Source organism: Notolepis coatsorum, assembly GCF_963971535.1.
Source record: "Notolepis coatsorum genome assembly, chromosome: 6".
NCBI classification, from domain to species: Eukaryota; Metazoa; Chordata; class Actinopteri; order Aulopiformes; family Paralepididae; genus Notolepis; species Notolepis coatsorum.
This window is the reverse complement of record NC_140170.1, coordinates 82,545,402-82,570,064: the sequence shown is the minus strand read 5'-3', so window position 1 is coordinate 82,570,064 and position 24,663 is coordinate 82,545,402. Positions and strand designations below refer to the sequence as shown.

The 24,663-nt window shown below is 48.2% G+C and overlaps 1 protein-coding gene across 1 annotated transcript in view; it reads right to left on the bottom strand.

The window, feature by feature from the left end:
• Window positions 1-1,592, bottom strand: part of LOC311230653 (SLIT-ROBO Rho GTPase-activating protein 3-like) — a 102,870-nt gene extending 101,278 nt beyond the window's left edge. Inside the window, exon 1 of the mRNA XM_084317001.1 lies at window positions 1,136-1,592. Coding sequence (XP_084173127.1) covers window positions 1,136-1,202 — 67 coding nt within the window. The 5' untranslated portion in view covers window positions 1,203-1,592. The remainder of the gene's footprint in view (window positions 1-1,135) is intronic.
• Window positions 1,593-24,663: the final 23,071 nt, after the last annotated feature.

The window sequence follows — 24,663 nt, the reverse complement described above, 5'->3', positions numbered from 1 at the left end:
TGATCGATTGATTGATTGAAATGTTTATTAACAGATTGCAGAATGGGTACAATACAGTACAGCTCAATACACACAATTGTTAAGGGGATGCAGACCAGAGAAAGACCTTTGTCTTGTTTACATCAGGGTCCCCCATTTTCAATTAATCATAACATATGACATGACATACATGACATACAGGTAGACAGTACTGTTGCATCTAGACATTTATGACATACCAGATCTATAAATATACAGTACTGTCTGCGTATCATGTGTACAAAAGGAGTCTGAAAAGAGAGTATATATACACTCTGTAATAATATGGTCTAACATTATTATACACTTAATACACATTATACAAAAATATGTATGTTAAGCTCTGGACACATCAATCCAAATCAATGTCTCCAGATCCATTATGTGACAGCATTGCCCAAGGTGACCCACCAGTTCACCGGTGTCCAAAAGACAACTGTCTGTGGAGATATACTACCTGGAATTGCTCCTCAAGACATTGCCTTGTAATAAATAATGCATCCCCAATAACTCATGTGGCCATATGGCCTACGCTCGCTCTCGCTGAAGGTTAATACTCTTATCAGTCACAGATCATGCCCGTGTCTTCATTGGGCACACGAGAAGAGCCAATAAAACGCCTTATGACAGTCGGGGTAATGTCTCAATTGCAGCCTTGTGGAATAATAATGCCTACCTTTCCTAAACTGCACATTGCAAGGGAGAGAAATGTGAACTTAATAGAAAGCACTTCTTTTTTATTTTACAAGTATATTATTCTATTGATGCTTCTATTCTAATTTAGTTATATTCCATTTTATATTCTATTCCACATTTGTATTGTATTCTACTGTAATTGTCTGTCGCACCAAAAACGACCAAATCGAATTCCTTGTATGTGGAAACTACTTGGCAATAAATACCTTTCTGATTCTGATTCTGATTAGAATATAATATATATATATATAGTGCGACTATATCGGAGGGATCGGCTAAAGATCTATTAAGACAGAATCTGTCCCACCCACAGCATTGGGGGGGGGGGTGCATTGACAGTTATAACTTTAGTTATAACTATAAGTTATTAGGCTACGCAACAGCACGCGGACACACCGAATAGCAATGCAATTATACCAACCTTTCACTTGAGTCTCATATTCGCCAATAATCTCTTTGTCCTTCTTGATTTTCGTGTGAGATGACATGTTTCTTTATGGGTGGGTGGCTTGTGAAATCCCGGTGCAGGAGTCAAGGTCTTGTCACAATTGATAACCTACAGGTTCTGACAATCTCGTTAACGGTGTATACTTGATGCAACGAGCAAAAAAAAGGGAACTTCGGGGATTTATCCTACTTGAGATTCTGCGACGTTCAAGCACTGCGTTCTCTACTGTGCGCAAGGCGACGTCGAACTCAAAGTGTTGCAACAGAAATCCGCCCTGGACCACTCCTCCTCTTCATCGGCAGTCTTGGTAATATCTCGGGGACGAAATCCACGTTTGATATCATACATTGCATATGTCTCGTCGTCTTCGAATGAGATCAAAAAACGGAGATGGCATCGTGCTATTTTCCACGCGACTGTCTGGTGTGTTTTTCCCCTCTGGTCTGGTCTCTCTGCAAGTTCAATGCTGCAGCAGAACAGGGCTGAATGGATGCGAAAGTCCTTCTAGACTCCTCCTCCCCCGGCCTCGTCCCATTCTCTTCCAACAACACACTTTTCTTCACGTGGATGTAGGGTTCGTTTGTCACAAGGTTTGTCGGTTTATCCTATTGATATCTCACTGTCACTATCACTATGAATTGAAAATGGGGGACCCTGATGTAAACAAGACATTGATTGATTGAAAAGTTTATTAACAGATTGCAGAATGGGTACAGTACAGTACAGCTCAATACATACAATTGTTAAGGGGATGCAGACCAGAGAAAGACTTTCGTCTTGTTTACATCAGGGTCCCCCATTTTCAATTCATCATAACATATATGACATACATGACATACAGATAGACAGTACTGCTACATCTATACATTTATGACAAATCAGATTTGCAAATACAGTACTGTTTGTGATACAAAAGTGTCCAGAAAAAGAGTGTATATACATTTGACGTAGAAACTGTACATTGGAGGAGGTTGGGTGGGTGGGTGGGGGCTGTACATTGGAGGTGGGGGGGGGGGGGGGGGGGGGGGGGGTTGGGTAGGGGGGACACACACATTGTACACTGTACATTGGAATACTGACAAAGCCATACTTGGTCATTTACTGTACAACTAGGTTAGGACATTTGTAGGGGCCAGTTTCGAATTGCAGTCTCCCGTAGGTGTTTTTTGAGAGTGTTTTTGAAAGTGGGTAGTGATTCACATTCCTTTACAGCTTTGGGTAGGGCGTTCCACATTGATGTGGCATAATTGCGAAACGTGTTTAGTCCCTTGTTTGAGCCGAATCTGGGTTCAACATGATTTGTGGAGCTCCCTCTGGTGTTGTGATCGTGGTATTCACTGACCTTTGGGAAGTATTTTGACATGTACATGGGTACCTTGGTCGCGTAGTGTATCTTGTAGACCAGGCCCATTGCAAGTTGCTGTACTCTGTCGTCTACTCTAAGCCATCCTAGGTTGTCAAAGTGGGCAGGGGTGAGGTGGGTTCTAGGAGTCAGGTCAAGCAGTAGTCTGACCAGATTGTTTTGAGATGTTTGTAATTTGTTTTTTAGTGCTTTTGAGGTGCTTTGGTATCATGAGGTGCAAGCATAGTCGTAGTACCCTTGAATGAGTAATCCTGCTAGAGTCTTCAGGGTATTCTTGTTTACCAGAGAGGAGATCCGGTACAAGAATCGAGTTTGTTGGTTGACTTTTTTTATTACATTGGATGCCATTTTGTCACAGGAAAGATTAGCCTCTAGGATGGAACCCAGGTAGGTAATTTCATCTTTCCTTGTGACAATATTGTCACCCACTGTAACCGAGAAGCCGTCGGTCTTGCTGAGTTTGTTATTTGAACCGAAGAGAATGGACTCTGTTTTGCCCATGTAATGATAGTTTGTTGTCTGCGAGCCATATGCAGATTTTGCCTAGTTCCGAGCTGAGGGCTTTTTCAACCTGTAACTTGTTCTTGTCAGAGACCAGCAGGGCTGAGTCGTCCGCAAACAGGAACAAGTTGCAGTCACAAGCTGACGACATGTCATTTGCATAAATTAGGAATAGTAGCGGTCCTAGTATGCTTCCTTGTGGAACACCACAGCTCACTGTGAGGGGGGGGGGATAGGGTACCGTTTACCTCCACCATCTGTTCTCTCCCCTCCAGGTAGGATTGTATCCAGCTCACTGATAGACTATCAAAACCAATTTCTTTTAGCTTGTCAATCAGAATGGTGTGATTGACAGTGTTGAAGGCCTTTTGTAGGTCCAGCATGACCATGCAGCAGTATTTGCCCGCGTCCACCTCTTGTTTGATGTGGTCGTTCAAATAGAGAAGGCATGTGTCAGTGGAGTGGGATGTTCTGAAGCCAGATTGGAATTCGTAGATTAGATTTTTTTCCGTGAGGTACTTTTCGATCTGTTCGTATACTATTTTTTCCATGACTTTCAAGATGGATGTAAGGATAGAAACAGGGCGGTAGTTGCCCGGGTCTAATTTGCTGCCCTTTTTGTGCAGGGGTGTTACTCTCGCAATTTTGAAGTCCTTGGGGACTTGTCCCTGTTTTATGAAGAGGTTTATTATGTGTGTGATGACTGGGTGATGGCTGCTGCTGAGTCTCTGAGGAATTTGGAGGGGATGTTGTCATGGCCAGTGGCCTTGTTTGGTTGGAGGGCGCTCAGTTTTTTGAGTACCTCATTTTTGGGTCATTGACGGATAAGACTTTTAAATAGGCCAATTTTAAAATACAAAAAATAAGGATATATTTGGCCATTTTTAGTGTATACATGCATTTATGAAAAAAAAATTAAGAGATTTTAGTGTTTTTAGTTGAATTAATAGGACATGTGTTAGGGTTTGTAACCGACCTCAAACGCAACGGCACAGAGAGAGTTGTTCAGAGTTAGCCAAAGCAAGGGCGTATTTATTTTCAGAGTTACAAGATGGAATGAAGTTGAGCAACCGAACAAACAGGGAATCTGGCATGTGAAGATTGTTGCGGCTCTGCAGATACTCCCAGTAGGTGGTGGTGAGGAATTGGCTTGTGACGTCTGAAGCGGCTCTGCAGATCCTCCCAGCTTTCACTCCCGGTGGAAACGGAGAGAGAGAGAAATCAGAGTTAGCCCAGCGCACAACAGAAGCAGAGAGGTGACTGATCCAGTATATATCCAAGTGACTTGATCTTCGGTGTACCACACACAAGTTAGCAGAGTCCAGAGAAAAAACAATACGGTAATCCAAAGTGTAAATCCAACACAAAAATAGGTGAGAACAGTACAAACAAAAACGGGATATCTTCGGTGTTTCACAAACACACAAAAAACTGATGATCCAAAAAGAACTGTTTCCAAAAACTCACCAGAGCGCAACGCGTAAAGCGGGCAGATAACGAGGCGCAGCTCCGAACGGGGAACCAGGTTCTCCACAGGGATTCTCCACGAAAGTCCTGGAGAGCAAAAGACAGGAAACAGCGACGGGGAAGGCAGGCAAATGCAGGAGTAATTCAGAACGATCCAACATCGATAGTAGGGGGATCAGAGTATATAAAGCCACAGGGCGCTGATTACAAGCTGTGACAGCTGCGGGATGAAATTGATACTTGCTCCAGAAGCGTGTGGCGGGGAAAGCACCAATCAACACAGCACCTTACAGGAACGGAGCTTGTGGCGGGGAATGCAATTAATCAACAAAGTACCTTAAAGGAACGGAGCGTGTGGGTGGGGAGCGGACCAAACCTCACAGTACCCCCCCCTCCACGGGAGCCACCCGGCGACCAGGCCGACCCGGCTCGCCCGGATGGGCACGATGGAAGTCGGTGATCAGGCCGGGATCCACGATGAGCTGGCGGGAGACCCAGCTCCGTTCCTCCGGACCGTACCCCTCCCAGTCCACCAGGTACTGGAACCCCCGACCCCGCCGTCGAACGCCCATCAACCGGCGGACCTGACACTGGGGGTGACCGTCCACCATCTCGGGAGGAGGTGGTTCCGGAGCAGGAGGCATCAGGGGACTGAGAGAGACAGGCTTAACCCGGGACACATGGAAAACGGGGTGAATGTGCATGAACGCAGGAAGCTTAAGACTCGGACCGAGGACCGAAGTGGAAGGTCCCTTGCGGAAAGCCACACCCTCTGCCCAGGGTGGTACGTCGGCGCAGGAACCCGGCGCCGGTCAGCCCCACGACAGGCGCGCTCTGATGACCGGAGCAGCGCGGTCCTGGCGATCTCCCAGACCCGACGGCACCGGTCGAGGTGGTCCTGTACGGAGGGAACTGCCACCTCCGTCTCCTGTGCAGGGAAAAGAGGGGGTTGGTAGCCCAGGGATACCTCAAAGGGTGAGAGGCCGGTGGCGGAACTGACCATGGAGTTGATGGAGTACTCGACCCAGGGAAGGAAACGGCTCCAAGAAGCTGGTCTCTCGGCAGCCACACACCGAAGAGCAGACTCCACACTCTGGTTCATCCTCTCCGTTTGTCCGTTAGTCTGGGGATGATAACCAGAGGAAAGACTGACCGTTGCCCCCAATCCTTTGCAAAAAGCCTGCCATACCTGGGAAGTGAACTGGGGCCCCCGGTCCAAGACGACGTCCTGGGGAAAACCATGGAGGCGAAACACGTGCCGTGTCAGGAGGTCCGCCGTCTCGGCCGCCGAGGGAAGCTTGGGAAGGGCCACGAGGTGAACCCCCTTGCTGAACCGATCCACCACAGTCAGTAGGCACGTGTTCCCCTGGGAGGAGGGAAGACCCGTGACGAAGTCCAGCGCCACATGTGACCAAGGACGGCTCGGAATGGGAAGCGGCTGTAATAGCCCGGAGGGTGCCTGGTGGGAGGCCTTGCTGCGGGCGCAGACTGCGCAGGCCAGTACGAACTCCTTGACGTCGTTCCTCATGGTGGGCCACCAGAATCGACGAGCCAGGGAGGAGAACGTGCGATGAACGCCCGGGTGGCAGGCGAACCGGCTGGTATGGCCCCACTGGAGGACCCGGGACCGGACCGAGTCGGGGACGAAGAGACGATGAACCGGTACATTGCCTGGAGCGCGATGGAAGCGTAGGGCACGCCTTACCACCCCCTCGATGCCCAAGGTGACTACTCCTACCACCCTGGCCTCTGGGAGGATGGGAGTTGGGTCCTCAGTGGTTGGAGCCCCCTTGGAGTGTAACCGGGACAGGGAGTCGGCCTTCGTGTTGCGGGAACCAGGGCGAAACGTCAGCGAGAAGTCGAACCGACTGAGGAAGCTGGCCCATCTTGCCTGCCGGCCATTGAGGCGCTTGGAAGCACGGATGTACATCAGGTTCTTGTGGTCCGTCCAAATGGTAAATGGCTCCTCGGCCCCCTCTAGCCAATGACGCCACTCCTCCAAGGCAGCCACAACCGCCAGCAGCTCCCGATTGCCGATGTCATAGTTCCTCTCGGCAGGGAGGAACCGACGCGAGTAGAAGGCGCACGGATGTACCTTCTGGTCTGTTGCCGACCGCTGAGACAAGATAGCTCCCAGTCCAGTATCCGAGGCGTCCACCTCTACGATGAACTGTCTCTTGGGGTCTGGATGGAGCAAGATCGGGGCGGAAGTGAACCTCTTCTTGAGGGAGCGGAACGCAGCACACGCCTCTGGGGACCAGTCGAACGGCAGGGCGGGAGAGGTCAGTCTGGTAAGCGGTTCCGCCACTTGACTGTAGTTCCGGATGAACCTTCGGTAGAAGTTGGCGAACCCGAGGAAGCTCTGTAACTCCTTCCGAGAGGTGGGTTCCGGCCACTCCTCCACGGCCCGGATCTTGCGAGGATCAGCTCGGGTCAAGCCTCTCTCCACGATGAAGCCCAGGTAATCAACGGAGTCGGAGTGGAATCGGCACTTCTCCGCCTTGACGAAGAGCCGATTGTGGAGGAGGCGCTCCAGCACACGGCGGACATGCTGGATGTGTTCCTCGAGGGTCTTGGAGAAGATGAGGATGTCGTCTAGGTATACTACCACAAACTCCTCCAGCATGTCACGAAGGACGTCGTTCATGAGCGCCTGGAATACCGCCGGAGCGTTGGTGAGGCCGAACGGCATCACCAGGTACTCGTAGTGGCCCCTGGGAGTCTTGAAGGCGGTCTTCCATTCATCGCCCTCTCGGATACGGACTAGATGGTAGGCACTCCGGAGGTCCAGCTTGGTAAAGACGGTAGCCTGGGTGAGAGGCTCGAAGGTGGAGTTCATGAGAGGTAGAGGATACTTGTTCTTAATGGTGATCTCGTTGAGCTGGCGATAGTCGATGCAGGGTCGAAGGTCTCCGTCCTTCTTCCCAACAAAGAAGAAACCGGCCACCACAGGAGAGGAGGAAGGCCGAATGAGTCCTGCTTCCAAGGACTCAGAGATGTATTGATCCATCGCTGCCTTCTCCGGGACGGTCAGACTGTAGAGGCGGCTGCCGGGAAGGGGAGCCCCTGAGCGGAGGTCGATGGCTCAGTCGTAAGGCCGGTGAGGCGGAAGGGCCTGAGCCCTGGACTTACTGAAAACCTCCATGAGGTCGTGGTACTCGGGGGGTATGGTCGAGAGGTCCGGAGGCGGCTCACAAACGGATCTCCGGGGCGAGGGACAGGACGCCGCCTGAAGACACTGGGCATGACAGGAGGAGCTCCACCCCTTGATGGTACCGGAGGACCAGGCGATGTGGGGCTCGTGCAGCGCGAGCCAGGGCCGGCCCAGGACTACTGGGACAAGAGGGGATCTGGTGATAAAAAACTGGAGTCTCTCAACGTGGTTACCAGCAATGGTGAGCAGGACAGGGCAGGTGCGTTGAGTGATGTCAGCCAGGCGGTGTTGGTCCAATGCGAATACCTCCAATGGCCTCACTAGGTCCTCAAGTGGAATGTTGGCCCGGGTAGCAAACTCGAAGTCTAGGAAACTCTCGTCAGCCCCCGAGTCAATGAGTGCCTCCACCGTGGCCCGTTGGTCCGCCCAGGCCAGGGTGACGCTCATCAGACGGCTAGGTGGTGCACGGTTCTGGGAACGAGAAAAACGGCTCACCAGGATCTCCCGGGGTCCCGGCGAGCCTGGTCTTTTGGCCGGGTGGGGCAGTTGACGATACGGTGTCCATCCCGACCGCAGTAGAGGCAAAGGCCGGACCTGAACCTCGCCTCCCGTTCAGCTTGGCTAAGATGAAAACGTCCCAGCTGCATGGGTTCCTCCCCGGGCACCGAACGGGAGGGGAAAGAGCCACCAGTCGTGTTGGGAGCAGGGCGACCCGCAGTACCGTCACGAGTACGGGGGGTCCGGAGTACCTCTGGAGGTCCCTGTCGGTTTCTCTCACGTCTTCTCTCCTGGAGGCGTCTGTCGATGCGAATGGCGAGGCTGAACAGATCCTCGAGGGACTCAGGTTCCTCACGGGTCGCGAGCTGGTCCCTGACTGCGTCGTTGAGCCCCCTCATGAAGGTGAGACGAAGTGCTTGATCGTTCCAACCGCTCTCCGTTGCCGCCAGTCTGAACTCCAGCACGTAGTCGGTGACCCCGCCACTGCCCTGCCGGAAGGTACCCAACCGGGCTCCAGGGTCCTGGCCACGGGCTGGGTGGTGGAAAACCCTGCGGAGCTCAGCCACGAAGTCTGGGTAGGAAAAACAGAAATCTGCCCCCATTGCCCAGGAGGCAGTGACCCACTGGGCTGCCCGGCCTGAGAGCAAGTTAGTCATGTAAGCCACTTGGGCTCCCCTTGAAGTGAATCGACTGGGTTGATGACGAAAAACCAACTCACATTGCATGATGAATGTGGCACAATCCTCGAAGTTACCATCGAACAACTGTGGTTCGGAGAGACGGGGCTCCCGAGGTGCGGGATCGGGAGGCGCGGGGCCTGCCAGGGCTGCGGGTGATGCTCCAGCCGAAGCTCCTGAAGGAAGTGGGGTTACAAGCAAGGTGTTAACGGTTTCACTCAGCGCTTGTAAGTGGAGGAGAATATTAGACTGCTGGCTAGCCAGAGAGCCAAGGGACCCCTGAATAGGCAGGAGCTGCTCTCGGAGCTCCTGTACAGCAGCCGCATCTAGCTGTAGGCTGTGGTCGTTGGTTAACTCTATCTGGACCGCCAATGCTGTTCTGACCCTCTCTGTGTCGGCTGAGGTCGTCATGGTTGGATCGTAATGTTAGGGTTTGTAACCGACCTCAAACGCAACGGCACAGAGAGTTGTTCAGAGTTAGCCAAAGCAAGGGCGTATTTATTTTCAGAGTTACAAGATGGAATGAAGTTGAGCAACCGAACAAACGGGGAATCTGGCATGTGAAGATTGTTGCGGCTCTGCAGATACTCCCAGTAGGTGGTGGTGAGGAATTGGCTTGTGATGTCTGAAGCGGCTCTGCAGATCCTCCCAGCTTTCACTCCCGGTGGAAACGGAGAGAGAGAGAAATCAGAGTTAGCCCAGCGCACAACAGAAGCAGAGAGGTGACTGATCCAGTATATATCCAAGTGACTTGATCTTCGGTGTACCACACACAAGTTAGCAGAGTCCAGAGAAAAAACAATACGGTAATCCAAAGTGTAAATCCAACACAAAAATAGGTGAGAACAGTACAAACAAAAACGGGATATCTTCGGTGTTTCACAAACACACAAAAAACTGATGATCCAAAAAGAACTGTTTCCAAAAACTCACCAGAGCGCAACGCGTAAAGCGGGCAGATAACGAGGCGCAGCTCCGAACGGGGAACCAGGTTCTCCACAGGGATTCTCCACGAAAGTCCTGGTGCCTCATTCATCAACGTGTCTTACGCACAGATTTGTGCTTACCCTGTGCGTACGATCATTTCTAAGCAAAGAGTGGGATTCATCAATTTCAACTTGAACTTGACTTTGTGCTTATGTCTACGCACAGCTCTGAGCACACTTAGCTGACGCCCAGTGGTAGAATATATTATTACAACAAGGAAATGAGCTTCTGTGCATTAGTTTCAACACTGGCGGAGCGCAGTCAGTCAGTAGCCTACACCCCGTATATTCCGATAACGCTATATAAACCATGCTGCATTCATTTTGAGAGAAAGATCTATTATTCCAAATGCTATTTATAGGGTTTTGACCATAATTACACTACTGTTGCTATTTTACAATGAACTATAATGAATTACGGTTCATACAACTTCTGTATGAACCGTAATTCATTATAGTTCATTGTAAAATAGCAACAGTAGTGTAATTATGGTCAAAACCCTATAAATAGCATTTGGAATAATAGATCTTTCTCTCAGAATGAATGCAGCATGGTTTATAGCGTTATCGGAATATACGGGGTGTAGGCTACTGACTGACTGCGCTCCGCGTATCTCAACTCGTTATTATTTTGCGCACAGACCGCAGAAACACGGGAGCGTTTTGATTATATTTAAAAGGCTTTACGTTAAACGAAACAAGTGGAGTTTCGAAGCTGTAAGCAGAGTCATATGAACACCCACGATATAGTGTTCTTCCCCCTTTTTACTGCATAAGAAAGAATAGAAAACGCATTGCAATGACACCAGATAGTGGACAGACTATGTATATGATGGGATTCAAGTTCGCGTTTTTGTTGATCATAGGCATGCTGTCAGAGTATGATATCTTAATCAAACATTCTAGAACATTTGTCGTCACAGATCATGTCCTAATAGAACATAGGCTATGGCATGGTCCATCGTGATATTGTGTGGACTGTTATTATTACTGTACCGGTACCACCCATTGTGACAACAGCCTTGTGAGTCCCGCACACAAACATGATGGAATTCAAGTTCATGTATTGAAAGGCAGGCTACATCATACATGCAGTGAGATTCATTGTTCTTGTATATGCTCTCGTATTATTGTTTATATAGGCTACCCAATACTGACATCAAAATAGATTGTAGTATGCCTCTAGAAATCATATGCAGCAGGTAGAAAATTGACGGGAGATCCATCGCGATTTGGAATAAAATTGATGAGAACTTTAATCCCTGGGTATTAATCAAACAACACGGGAAAAGGCAGTCATATTCCAGCGCGGTCTTTATTAGTGTTTGCGCTGCCCAGGCAGCAATGGTTAATAGATATCATATCCGACATCACCGTTCTCATAACACGCTTCCCTCGGCTTAGTCCATTTTTCCACATTTCATGGGGGTATACGTATACCATTACCGTATGGTTAATCGGGGCGGTTCTGGTATGCAAATACTTAAAACAGTGCACGAGCTCAAACGTAGGATCAAAGTCATATTCATCATGACAGGTGTGCGTAGAACCTGCGTAGGCACGTGTGGTGAATCCCGATTTTCCTGTGCGTACACTCATTCTAAATTCTGTGCTTACGTGTGGAAATAGAACATCTTCTACGTCCACGTTGATGAATGAGGGCCCTGGAGAGCAAAAGACAGGAAACAGCGACGGGGAAGGCAGGCAAATGCAGGAGTAATTCAGAACGATCCAACATCGATAGTAGGGGGATCAGAGTATATAAAGCCACAGGGCGCTGATTACAAGCTGTGACAGCTGCGGGATGAAATTGATACTTGCTCCAGAAGCGTGTGGCGGGGAAAGCACCAATCAACACGGCACCTTACAGGAACGGAGCGTGTGGCGGGGAATGCAATTAATCAACAAAGTACCTTAAAGGAACGGAGCGTGTGGGTGGGGAGCGGACCAAACCTCACAACATGGCCTTAATAAAAGTCATTTGGGGCGACCGTAATTTATCTCAAAATTAATATATTTCCTTAACATTACTAATATTTTAACAGGTATCAGTAATTAAATATACATCTTAAGAAAGACAGGCTTGTGTGCCCTTAAATTTTTTGTAAACCATGATTTCACAAGTTTAATATTCTATAATGGCAGTGTCTCCCTCGTAATGCAGTTACAATACCCATATTTGCTCTAAAACCCATAAAACTGATTTAAAATGTGTACAGATAGTATCCACTTAAGCATAGTATACCAGTGATTAATATTTGAGCCAAAACTGATGGATATTCTATTTTGAATTTAGTACAGTTATTGACAATCATTGGTTACCCTGCATGACAAATGGTCGCCCCAAATGATGAGAGTAGTTAAAAGTCTATTTAAAATGTTACACAATGCAGTTCAGACAAAAGAAAACTGAACAATGTTTTTATTACAATCTTTTCAAGTGGTCAAAAAAAATATTCTTCAATTCATTCAAATATCACAAAAGTAAAACATGTTAACATGCGAGGGCCCACATGTGGGCCCTCTTGAGGAAGATTTTCCCACCAGCACTTTGGCAACCTCTACCGGCTCGGGTGTGCATATATTTTAATACAATATATGGATCGAATTAAAGCCCTATTTGTTGCCTGTCGATAGCCATTTCAGGTGACACAATCCGTTCAGCGGTTCTTGAGTGACATGCCGATATGTGAGGTGTGCGCCGAAGTACACAGTGTTGTACAAATACAACACCGACTCCCGGGGCTCTAGCTCCGTCAATCATTTGGCACGGTAGGTTACAAGCTTCGTCAGGAACATTCAAATATTACAAATGTTAAAAACATTAAACATTCAAAAAGTTACAGTCAGTGATGGGCAGTAGCTAGCTACAAGTAGCGACGCTACATAGCTTAACTACAATTCTCAGTAGCGTGCTGGTAGCTCGCTACTTTTTAACCAGGGTAGCGATCTCTGTAGCGGAGCTATTTATAGAACGAAGTAGTAACATAGCGACGAGAAACGTTACACGCTACTTTCGGGAGAAACAGTCTAGACTAGAAGATCTGCGAGGAGAAAAAAAAACTCCCCGTAAAAAACCCACTATGATTGGTTGGTTTGTTTAGATATGAGTGACGACTCACGATTGGGTATGGTAGGCCAAAACATTACGGGTAGGCCAATCAGAGGCAGGATAGGGCGGGACTCCAGCCGCAAAGCAGGAAGTGAAAATCAAAACACAGACGTATTGAATGAATGCAATTTAACGGATTACATCAGTGGTCACCAACCTTTTTAAGCCCACGATCACTTTTTTTTTTGGTGAAGGCAAGATCTACCTATTGAAGCGTTGAGAGAAAAGTAGAACTATTATGTACTTTCTCAGTCAGTGCTAAGTGCAGTCATCTTATGCAGCATCACTTTTCACATCAAAACAAAAGTAGAACTGTAATGTGGACTTTCTCATATTATTAACATCGACAAACATATTTACAATTAGCATTTTATAAAGTAGAACTGTAATGTGTACTTTCTCAGTCAGTGCTAAGTGCAGCATTACTTTTCACATCAAAACAAAAGTAGAACTGTAATGTGTACTTTCTCAGTCAGTGCTAAGTGCAGTCAGTGCTAAGTGCAGCATCATTTTCACATCAAAACAAAAGTAGAACTGTATGTGTACTTTCTCAGTCAGTGCTAAGTGCAGCATCACTTTTCACATCAAAACAAAGGTAGAACTGTAATGTGGACTCTCAGGGTAAGATCTAAATTTTTTTTTTTTTTTTTTTAATTTTTAATTTTCATGGAAATATCTACAGGGACAGTCTCAAAGATCGACCAGTCGATCAAGATCGACGGGTTGGTGACCACTGGATTACATGAACCAGTCTGCGCGAAATGGCAGAGGGCATTGATGAAGATGATGATGTCAATAACAACAATGACTCCATGGCCCTATCTGGGACACATTTATGAGTTTGACTGAAAAAACGGCTAAAACATATGCTGCTCTCTCAACACGTCCAGCACTAACTTGAGGACACATTCAGGTGAGCTGATGAAAATCAACTGTTCCCAAACAGCACACAAGTCAGTACACTTTGTCAACAGCTTTAACTAAGATAGCTGCTATCATGATGTTTCACTGTAGGCAGAAAATGAACAATATTATTGGGGTGGAGAAAAGAAAAAAAGAGGGAAAAGCAGTGGTTCTCAACCTGTGGGACAGGACCCCCAGGGGGGGGGGTCCCCACATGATTTTGGGGCCATGGAATGTTTTGTGAGTTACATATTTAAATACATTTGGTCATTTAGCTGACACTTTCATTCAAAGCAACTTACAAATTGTGTACAACAAGTCAGTAGGAGTGGTACATATCTAGCAGCCAAGGATAAGTAGTATTGTTTGTCAGTGTCAAGCTTGAGTGTTATACTCTGAGTACATACTGTAGTAGTATAGACATATTAGCATAGTTGGTAGTAGTATATACATGGTAGCATAATACTAGTAAAATGAAGTAAAACAATTCAGATATTGAAGAAGTGTGTAATACAAGTTCATGTTAAAAGGATGACACAAAAAGCCAGACCGAGGGCTTGTTTCAGTTTTATAATAAACAATCAAACTGAGAATTTTTTTCCTGCCTATTTGTTTGGTGGAAACTTGGTCACGAAGAAGAAAAAAAAAAAAAAAAGTAGTGCCGATGTAGCTAGCTATTTTTGCCATGTTCTTGTAGTGTAGCTTGCTACATTTCTCTGGGGATAGCTTCCATTGTAGTTGAGCTATATTTAATCGAGAGTAACTTGTAGTGTAGCTTGCTACATTTTCCAAGTAGCTTGCCCATCACTGGTTACAGTGCAATACACATTACATGCTTCAGGAACTTGAACATTTCACAAATGTCCATTTTCATGTCCTCATATTATCATTGGTTTTGTCAATGTATGAGAATGAGAAGGTGGGTTAAGTAGCATCACTTTTGTGATGGTAGTCACATTGGACAGGGATTAACAATTTAAGTCAATAATAAAAGGTAAACAGAGTTGTATGTATGGAATAAAAATTAAACACCAACACAGTTCTATAGTCAATAAACAATAACCACCAACATAGTTGCATGGATGAAATCAACGCTAAACAACTACAACACAGTTGTATCAGTTCCTTGTAGGGATGGCACGATACCACTTATTCATATCCGATACTGATATCACAGCCTTGAGTATCTGTCAAATACCGATACCCATCCGATACTCCATTAAAAAACAAAAACCTGTGTTTAACCTAGCCATCTATAAAACATCAAAAACTCCCCTAAAGGAAGAAATACATACCACACATGACTCAGTTATGCAATAGTGCTGCTGCTTTTTATTTTGTTCAAATTATTTAGTTAATACGTTAATAAGACTACAGCGATTTCATGACGGCTTCCTGTCCTCACGTCTAAAACGTCTGTTTACCGGTACAATGCGTGGAGAGTTTCCAATCATTGGTAAACAAACATAGTGCTGAAAATATACACTTTGACTGCTGTTTTGATAGGGTTAGGGTCTTTACTCTTGGCTACATTTGAAAAAGAAACACAACATTGTACTTATTTGAGATAGCCGTGTCAGAGATAATGACGGTTTGGCAACATGAAGTGAGGCTAAGCGTCGGAAACCTACATTTTCAACAACAGAAAGGGGCTGGTCGTCCAGCACAATAAATGTGGTTATTTTCTCGGTTTTCTTCAGCTTTGCTTTGTTACTGTCTGCAGAGAGTTTCTCTCGCTTCTGAATGGTTTCCAGCTATGTTAGCTGCTGCGACAAAACTTTTCCTCTTGGCATTCGTTGCACTGAACTCTGCATACTCCCTTTCCATGATTAATCTGCAAGTGTTGTGTGGTGTTGAAGTTTCCAGTGTTGCTGCCACCCCTAGAAATACTTGCGTCGCAGATATTACACTTGGCTGTGTGTCGTGTTATTCCACAAGTATACCCTCTGTATTTGTTTGTGCGTGTCTTCATTCTGTTAGCTCCACCATACAGGTCCGTTATTATCCGCTCTTAGTCTACTCTGCCCTGCGTACCTGTCTGTGACCCCAGTATGGTGGCCTGTAGTCTGTGTCGTATTAATGCACACACATTAGCATAACACCACAGGCTGTTTTGCCTTTTTCTTCTTTGAGCTTAAAATAACTCCACACAGCTGACATGATTGCGGCGCGCTGCTAACAAGTTGACTTACGTTTAGCTAATGCTAACGTTGTTGTCACGCTACTACTGTTCACGTGATGGCATGCTATACGGCCTGTATCGGATCGGAAAATACTTCCTGTTTTTCCGATATCCAATCCTGTGAATTTGGCCAGTATCGGACCAATACCGAGACTGAGTATCGGATTGGTGCAATCCCTAGTTCCTTTTATATTATCTCATGGTAAACTGCAGGCATTTCAAATTGAGGTACATGTGCATGTTTTAACAAATCAGTCAACCTGAACACCTAGAATAAGAAGCACACCAAAAAACAAAACACTGATATTTTTTACATTTAGTTAAATGATTAATGTTCGGTTATGACATCATACGGTGACATCATGAATGTTCCAGAACGTTCGATCATGACATCATACTGTGACATCAGAAATGTTCTAGAACGTTCGGTCATGACATCATACTGTGACATCACAAATGTTCCAGAACGTTCGATCATGACATCACAAATGTTCTAGAACGTTCGGTCATGACATCAAAATCTTCTATTATGACATCTTCTAACATTCATACAATACAATATAGCTTTGGCTCCTACAGTCAACATTCCCCAAAGATATATCAAACACGAAACAAACTTTGATCAGATTATAATGGAGATGTTGCACAGTGCAATCCACTGAACATTTATTGTTGAAATATGTCACTGTTGATCATGAGCTGGATATATAACCTATGGTTTCAAGGGATGTTAAACCTACTGTAGAATCAAAGTAAATGTTAGTGATTCAAATCCTCATTTAAAGGTAGGGGATCCACCACAGCTTGCTCTGCTGCTCTTCTCTACTTCTACACCAGCCAGAACTGGTGGAGTGTTCTCCATGGATGGTGGTGTCAGGTCCAGCATCGCCTTTTCCATCTTTTTCCTTCTCCCTGTAACCTCTGGATGCAGCCTTCTACCTCTCCGATAGCTCATCTGACTTCACATGGAATCTTGCCCTGTTGTTTTCTTCTCACTGAAACAATAGTGTATAATGTGATACTAATTCTGGTGGGCTAAATTACATACAAACTTAAGTTCAAGATATTACAGAAAAGGTCATTCCTAATCCTTCTAACATGACAGTTTGAAAGACACCAGAGAAAGATATACTGCACGTTACCTATAGTTTTTTTTACCTCTCTCTTTTCCTGGCAAGATAGTCTGCATTGACCCGCTGTCTGTAGTGAGCAGTCTTCTGTTTGCTTGTTTGTGCCATCTAGAAAATAGGTTAAACTAGTTAAACATGACTAATACATGTACAATTACCTAAATGGAATGTCATGCTATACTGTTTTAAAAATGTTCTCATAAGATGGTACAATAATCAAAAAGAAACGTTAATTCCTAAATAGGAATGAAAAATGACAGAAATGTTGAAAAATATATGTTAAAGTATACAAAGAGTTATGCTAAAACAAATAACTTTATGTATATAAAACATGAATAAAATATAAATATACAGAAACTACAAATACAGGACATATATCTATCATCTAAAACTGTGAGGTTCTGTATCGTTAGTGGCTTAGCTTGGCATCACCTACTGCACTATCTCGCGTACGTGCACGCGTACTGAATAAACCACAAATGTACCTCTAATACCAGTATTAGTCTGACCACACCCCTCATCAGCTTACCTTCATAAGCAGGTGTGTGGTCACCTGCTCTCCTCCTTCTCGCTTTCACCACAAGGAAGTGCCTCGGTAGTACCCCACTTGACGTGTCGTTGATAGTTGAAAAGAGTTGTGACTAGGTTTACATTGTGCCTAACCTTTTTCTTCTCTCACTTGTTTATATAAGAAAAAGGTTTGGGTCATAATGTATTCCGCGGAGAGTAGACCCGCTAGACCTACTCTTCACCACCGATTCTCCATTCCCGCCTCCGTCGTGCGTTCCGGTGCTGGGCTGTTGCCGCTCTCGTGGTTGCCGACCCAGCCCGGGAGACTGCCGGTGGATAGTTTTTCTCACCGACGAGCCGAGGGTTCGGTGCCGTCGCTCCGGCGATGGCCTGATCTCGACTCTGGTTCCTCTGTTTCTGGGGAATCGCCCGTTGATGAACGGGGGATTGTCTTAGAGCCAGAGGATTTGCGACGAAAACTTTTTGCGTCTGCTCGCTCACGTCGTAACATGGTGGCGTGCAGACGCGAACGGCCTGGGTTTGGGGAATTGCTGGAGACCAGCGAGGCCGCGTCCGACTCTGGATTTCTGATGGAAACTGAAGACTTCATGGAGGAGGCGGACGGGTTCTTGTATGATGGTCCCGTGGAGGGGAGTATCCCTCCTCCGGAGACCCCGGAGGGGGGAGAAATGGCTCCACGGGGCGCCTTGTTCGAGGATGTCGGGGAACCACCTTGGCCTCATCGACAGGATGCCCTACTGTCAGCCGCATCGGATTGTGGCTCCTTGACCAGTCGCAGCCTGCTGTATGCGAGGGATGCGGGGTCGGTGGAGGAGGGTCCGCAGGGGGAACTGCGGGCCTTGTTTCCCGAGCTCATGGCGGTAGCCGCCGCTGCAAACGGTGTGCCGCTGCCGCAGCCATTGCCTGCACCTGTCCCTGATGACCTCATAGGCCATCCCTGGCAGCGTCCCCCGGTGAGAGGGGTGGACGTTGTCTACCCATTTTTCCCATCGATGGGGGCCTATGTTCGTCGGGGTCAGGCGGTCTCCAACATCATGGGACTAACTCCCGCCTACGTACCAGTTACGCGGGTGTCAGGGTTGGTCAAAGGTATGGGGGAGGGCGTACCTCGGCTTGACAATCCGATGGCCGCGCTCCTCTGTCCGGATATGGTGTGGGAGCCCCTATGCAAGCCGGTCCTCCAGGGGAGGTCGGCTAGGCGATTGGCTTATTGGGGTGACCAGTCATTTATCGCCGGTACACAGTCGCTGGCTGCGGCCTCTAACATCGCCCACCTGGCTAGATTTGTATCGGGGATAATGACGGGCGGCGCGGATCTGAACGAGGTGAGGTGCGATCAGATCACCCAGGCTGCGGGAGCTGTGCTGCACCTCTCCCAGGTGCTAGCCATAGCCATGGGTAAAGTGCGCGCCCTGGCCACCCTGGGCCAGCGTCATCTTTGGCTGGAGCAGGCCCGTGTGCCGGAACGGAAGAGAACCCCTCTTCTGACGGCCGCCCTCTCCGACGCTGGCCTGTTCGGGAAGGCCCTGCTATTGATGACCTCAACATGCAGAGAGATGGCAGAGGAGAGGTCCATTCTCCAACCCCATTTTCCGCCTCCCGTCCTTGCCGGTGGGGGCAGAAGGCTTCCGCGACGTCGAGCTGTCTCCGTCGCCGCTACCACTGCCTCCGCCGCCGCTGCTGGCCCTGCCAAGAGGGCCAGGGGACGAAACGACGCTTCGGCCACCGCCGGCCCATCCCAGACCGGAGGAGACGGTAGGGAACGTCGTGTCCAGCAGACTGTAACCTACCGTCCCTCCGGGGCTCCCCGGGGTGGCAAGACTCGAGCGGCGCGAGGTGGCAGGCGCCGTTGAGAGTGACTTTTCCCCCTCTGTGTCCCCTCCTCTACACCCTCCCCGGCCCCTCTATGATTTTGTGCCTTGATCACATATTTATTTATTAATAAAAAGTTCCCTGATATAAGGGGGACTGTGTTTGGCCGAACAAACTGTGTGTTTCTTCAATACAAATCATATGGTGGGGTTGTGTTTTATGAATCTACCCTGTTACGTTGGGGGAATGAGTTGTGTTGTGTTACGAGTTTTTAAGCAAGGTCTGCAACTTACACTCTGTAATAGGTTCTATTAGCTTGATGCTCCACATGCAATTAGAACTGGTGATATTCCATTGCTTTAACTAAGTATATGTGTTCACAACGCTGTGTTGTTAGTTGCAGTAATGCTCGTACACACTTTTCATGGCCTAGCCATTACTCTCGTTCAACGTCTTCCTATGTGTAGCATAGGCTGCGGGTATGGGATTCACGCACAGGCGACTTGTGTTTTGTTGTAAACCCTTTTACACTTTGTGGGTAGCTAACATTGTATTAGCTTATGCTATATATATTTTGTTCTACCGGAGGTTTTCAAAATGGCTACGGTTGTTTTCTGTGTGTAGGGATAGAAGGTGTGTTTTTCGGGAGGGGGTGTCGGATAAACCCCTCCTTTTTCCCACTTGATTGGTTTAGAGGGTTTGTTGACCTTCCTGCTGAGCCAGTCAGGGCCAAGCCGGTGCTTGACGGGGGAGGGGGGGGGGGGGGAGGGGTATTCTACCGACTCCTGTTATGACAGGATCCGGTGGGTTTTCCCCGCCCGTTATAGCGTTGTTGCTATGGCGACGCCTTCCATGAGCTGGTGTCGTAAAGATGTCGAGGTTAGAGCGCAGGACTTAACCTGCTGCGCTCGTTTTTGTGTCAAACTTGAGTCTGTTGGTCACGTGTCTCACAGTTTACATATCTTTTTCTTGACCGTGGTCTCATGTGGGAAGGTGTTTCTGGGGGAATCTGGTCTTACACTCTGATTAAAAAGAGTGACTGGATTAAAATCATGTGAAAAACAGGGTTTTTTACTCCCAGCTGTGCAGTTAGGTCATACATGTGATGCCTTTTCTTTATTTTATAAAGAGTTGAATGTGTCTTGATGGATATGAAATGAGGGTCCCTGATGGAACAAGACTAACGTCTTCTCAGGTCTGCCTCCCCTTATCTTTTTGTATGTATTCCTGTACTGCAGTCTGTTGGGTATATTTTTTCATTCATTCATTCATGGAGTTGATTGCATCTCGCCCCTCTTGTCGTTTCCCTGGGCGTCTTGGGGATTCAATATGGTGGTCTAAACGGCCTATTGTTGATGTGGGTATGTCCAAACGCACACATAGTGCTAGCTCAGGATGTGCTTTGGCCGTTGCTGACTGGCGCGCCTCGTTTGCTTTGGTAAAACAGCGTTTTTATGGAGCAATTGGGATGGGGGTTTTTCCTCTTCCGACATCCTGTGTGTTGTCGATGGGTTCCCGTTCATGTCAGGGGATGATGACGGAATGGGTCTGGGCATATGGGAAGGGTCTCACGCCCTAGGGGTGGGCCGCCGGACGCGGTTCATACCGACACGTCTGGGTGGCGCCTTCTTTTTATGTTGGGATCAGACGCGCATATCTGCCCCTTCTCCTGGGGTTGGCAGGTCGGCGTGATTAGGGCACGGGACTGGTTCTGGTCGCGCTGGTCCAGATCAGTGCACCCGTTGTCCGCTGGGGATGCAGATCTGCTGTTCTGGTACCCTGAGGGACTTAGGGTTTTTTCAGGGGGGAAAACTGCTAGGTCGATCCGGGTGTCACAGGGTTGTGCGTTATGGGACCCCTTGTTTGATGTATTCTGCACTGTCATAGTGGCTTATGGCCGTGCCGACCTGTACGCATCCGATCTCGTCGGATCTCGGCTGCTGTGCGGGTTGGTCTTGGTTGGTACTTGGTTGGGTGACCTCCTGGGAATACCGAGTGCGGGGTGCTGGGGGCTGGTCTTCCATATTACGCTCTTCTCTTGCGTTTTGGCGCTGAGGAGCCTGTTGGGTGGGGTTAACCTCCTTTGGGATCCTGTGCTCCCCGTATCGCCGGGCCCGGTCCGGGGTGATGCCCGTTGACCTGTAGGCCCGGGATAGCCCTGTTGGGAACCGGAACGCGGGCTGCGGCGGTGCCGCAGGTGCGTTTCGGGGTTTTTTCCTGAGGGGTTATAGGACCAACCATTACATGGGGTAATGCCTGGGTGGTTGGTTCTCTGGTGTGTTGCTGCAGTGTCAACTCCCGGTTCTCCGGTTGAGGGTGCCCCTGCACGTTCATGACGTCTGCCGATCGTATGGGCTTTTCTGTGGGCAGCTGTCAGGGGCCGTGTGGTCTACGGATCCCGCTTCTGACGTGCTGTTGAAAGCTTGGTTATGCGACAACGCCAGCATACGCCCCTTCCGCCGGGGCGGCTGTTTCGGCTGTCCTTTCTGGCGCCTGCCTCGTCCGCAGTTTTTTCCAGGCTTGGGTTGACGACCTGTTGCCTGGTCTTCCCCGGTGCACTGCCTGTTTCCGTTGGTTAACTCTTGTATGTTATGACCATGCTGTCTGCCTGTTGCAGGGCTTGTGTTCCAGGCGGTGTGCTGTTGGGGGGGACAGGGCCCGCTCGGCTGAGGGGCCTTTGTCCGAATACGCTGGCGATGTGAGGGGCGGGGTCACTAGGTGCCCCCCTGGTGGGGTCTTGATGCTGGCATCATGGACTTCTCCGGGCCCCCATTCCAGGGAGTCCAGTCCTTTTGGTGGGTCTGGGTCTTCCTTCGCGCTCCGCTGCTACGGCCTTGCCACGGGGTTGGGTTTGCCCTTGACCCCGTGATTCTGGGGGCAGTAACGAGGTTGTTCCTCCGTTCGTTCCCGGGTGGCATGCGGGTTGTGCGTGTGTGTAGTCGTGGGGTCAAGCCACGGTCTGCTCACCCTGTGCGTTAAGTTGCTTGAGTGCCTCTTCGCACGGTCGGGTCCGTCGCCTTCCCGTGAAGCCTCTAATAGGGGGGATACCCTCCCTGTTCTGATGGTTTTGGGGGGCTGTCAGCGGGGTGTATTTGTCAGCCAAGTGGCTCCGCTTGGCCTCCCTTGTGCAGTAGGTGATGCCAAGCTAAGCCACTAACGATACAGAACGTTAGGTTATGACTATAACCAAGTTCTGTTAGTTAGGGGCGATGCTTGGCATCAGACGGCCGCTGCAGCCCTTGACCTCACCTTGTGGTGAAAGCTTGGGAAGGAGGAGAGCAGGTGACCACACACCTGCTTATGAAGGTAAGCTGATGAGGGGTGTGGTCAGACTAATACTGGTATTAGAGGTACATTTGTGGTTTATTCAGTACGCGTGCACGTACGCGAGATAGTGCAGTAGGTGATGCCAAGCATCGCCCCTAACTAACAGAACTTGGTTATAGTCATAACCTAACGTTTCTGTCCTTGCTCTCTCACTCGTTCTGTTCCGTTAACCACCCTCGCTTTGTTTTCATTCATTTTTCTGTCAATTGGTTCTATCCCCTCGTTCACACGTTTCTCCCCGTTGACGTCATCAGAGACGTCGCTGATTGGTTCTCTCACTTCCCCACGCTTTTCAATCACATTCCCCAGCTGTCACTGCTTTCTCCCCGTTGACGTCATCAGAGACGTCGCTGATTGGTTCTCTCACTTCCCCACGCTTTTCAATCAATCGATCCCTCATTATTTATACCCCGTTTTTCCCCACTCTAAGTTGTTGGATCGTCTTGTTTTGTCGCCTTGATTTGTCTCTGGATATTTTTCCCCGTTGCTGTTGCTGCTGCTTTTTTCTCTGTGCTGTTCTCCAGGAATTCCTAGAAGCCTTCGCTTGGATACCTGCTCCCGTGGCGCGCGCTCGCCTCCACTGTTGTTCCAGTTCCAATTACGCATCTCGTCTGGGTGAGTTATCTATTTGACTGTTCTTGACCTATTCCGTTTTTCGTGTGTAAACTTACACTGAAGACTACCACCTTTTTGTCAGACAGTCACTCACCCAGCCATTTATCTATTTTTGCTTGTTCCTTTATGGAATGATAATTTGGGATCTACCATCTCCCTCTGTGTGCTAGCTCACACCGAAGATATTATTCCACAATTGGACTGTGTTTACATGAAGATATCCACTGTGTGTTTGCTCACACCGAAGATATTATTTCACAATTGGACTGTGTGTTTACATGAAGATATTCACTGTGTGTTTACATGAAGATATTCACTGTGTGTTTACATGAAGATATTCACTGGGACTGTGTTTGGAGTTTGCTCACTGTGTTGTTAACACGAAGAGTTTCACTTGGGCTGTTTTTGGAATTGTGCTCTCTGTGTTGTTAACACGAAGAGATTCACTTGGGCTGTGTTTGGAACTGTGCTCACTGTGTTGTTAACACGAAGAATTGTACACCCTGTTCTCCTGCTCGTTTAAGACTGCTCTGTCACTGACTCGTTCCCTCTCTCCCTCTCTCGGTCTCGCCACAACATCTGAGAACCCGCCGAGAGGATTCTGCAGAGCGGTTCAGAAGTCAACACCTGCTTCCCAAGACAACCCTCATGGGAGAAGCTGCAGAGCAGCAGAACATTGCCCCTTGATCATTGTACCTGTCTTGTTTGACCTGCTTTCCCTGTTTCTCTTATTCTTAGTACCAAATAAACAAGCCCTCGTATTTGGCAACTCTGAATCCTACTCTCTTGTGTCGTTGCGTTTGGGGTCGGTGTCAAACCATAACATTACGATCCAACCAACAATATGACGACCCCAGCCGACACAGAGAGGGTCAAAACCGCACTTGCTATTCAAGTCGAGTTGACCAGGGATCACGGTCTCCAATTAGAGCGGGCTGCGGCTGCGGTGCAAGACCTCAGGGACCAGGTCTTGCCTATGCAGGGTTCTATGGCCGCTATGGCGGGACAACAGTCCGAGATTCTCGCTCAGCTTAACTCGCTGGGCGACGCCGTTAACACTTTTCATCTCTCATACCCTTCAGGAACATTCCCCGCAGCCCCAGCAGATCTCGCACCTCGGGAACCCCATCTCTCCGTCCCACGGCTGTTCGACGGTAATCCCGAGGAGTGTGCCACATTCATCATGCAATGTGAGTTGGTTTTCCGTCATCAACCAAGCCGTTTTTCTGCTCATGGGTCCCGA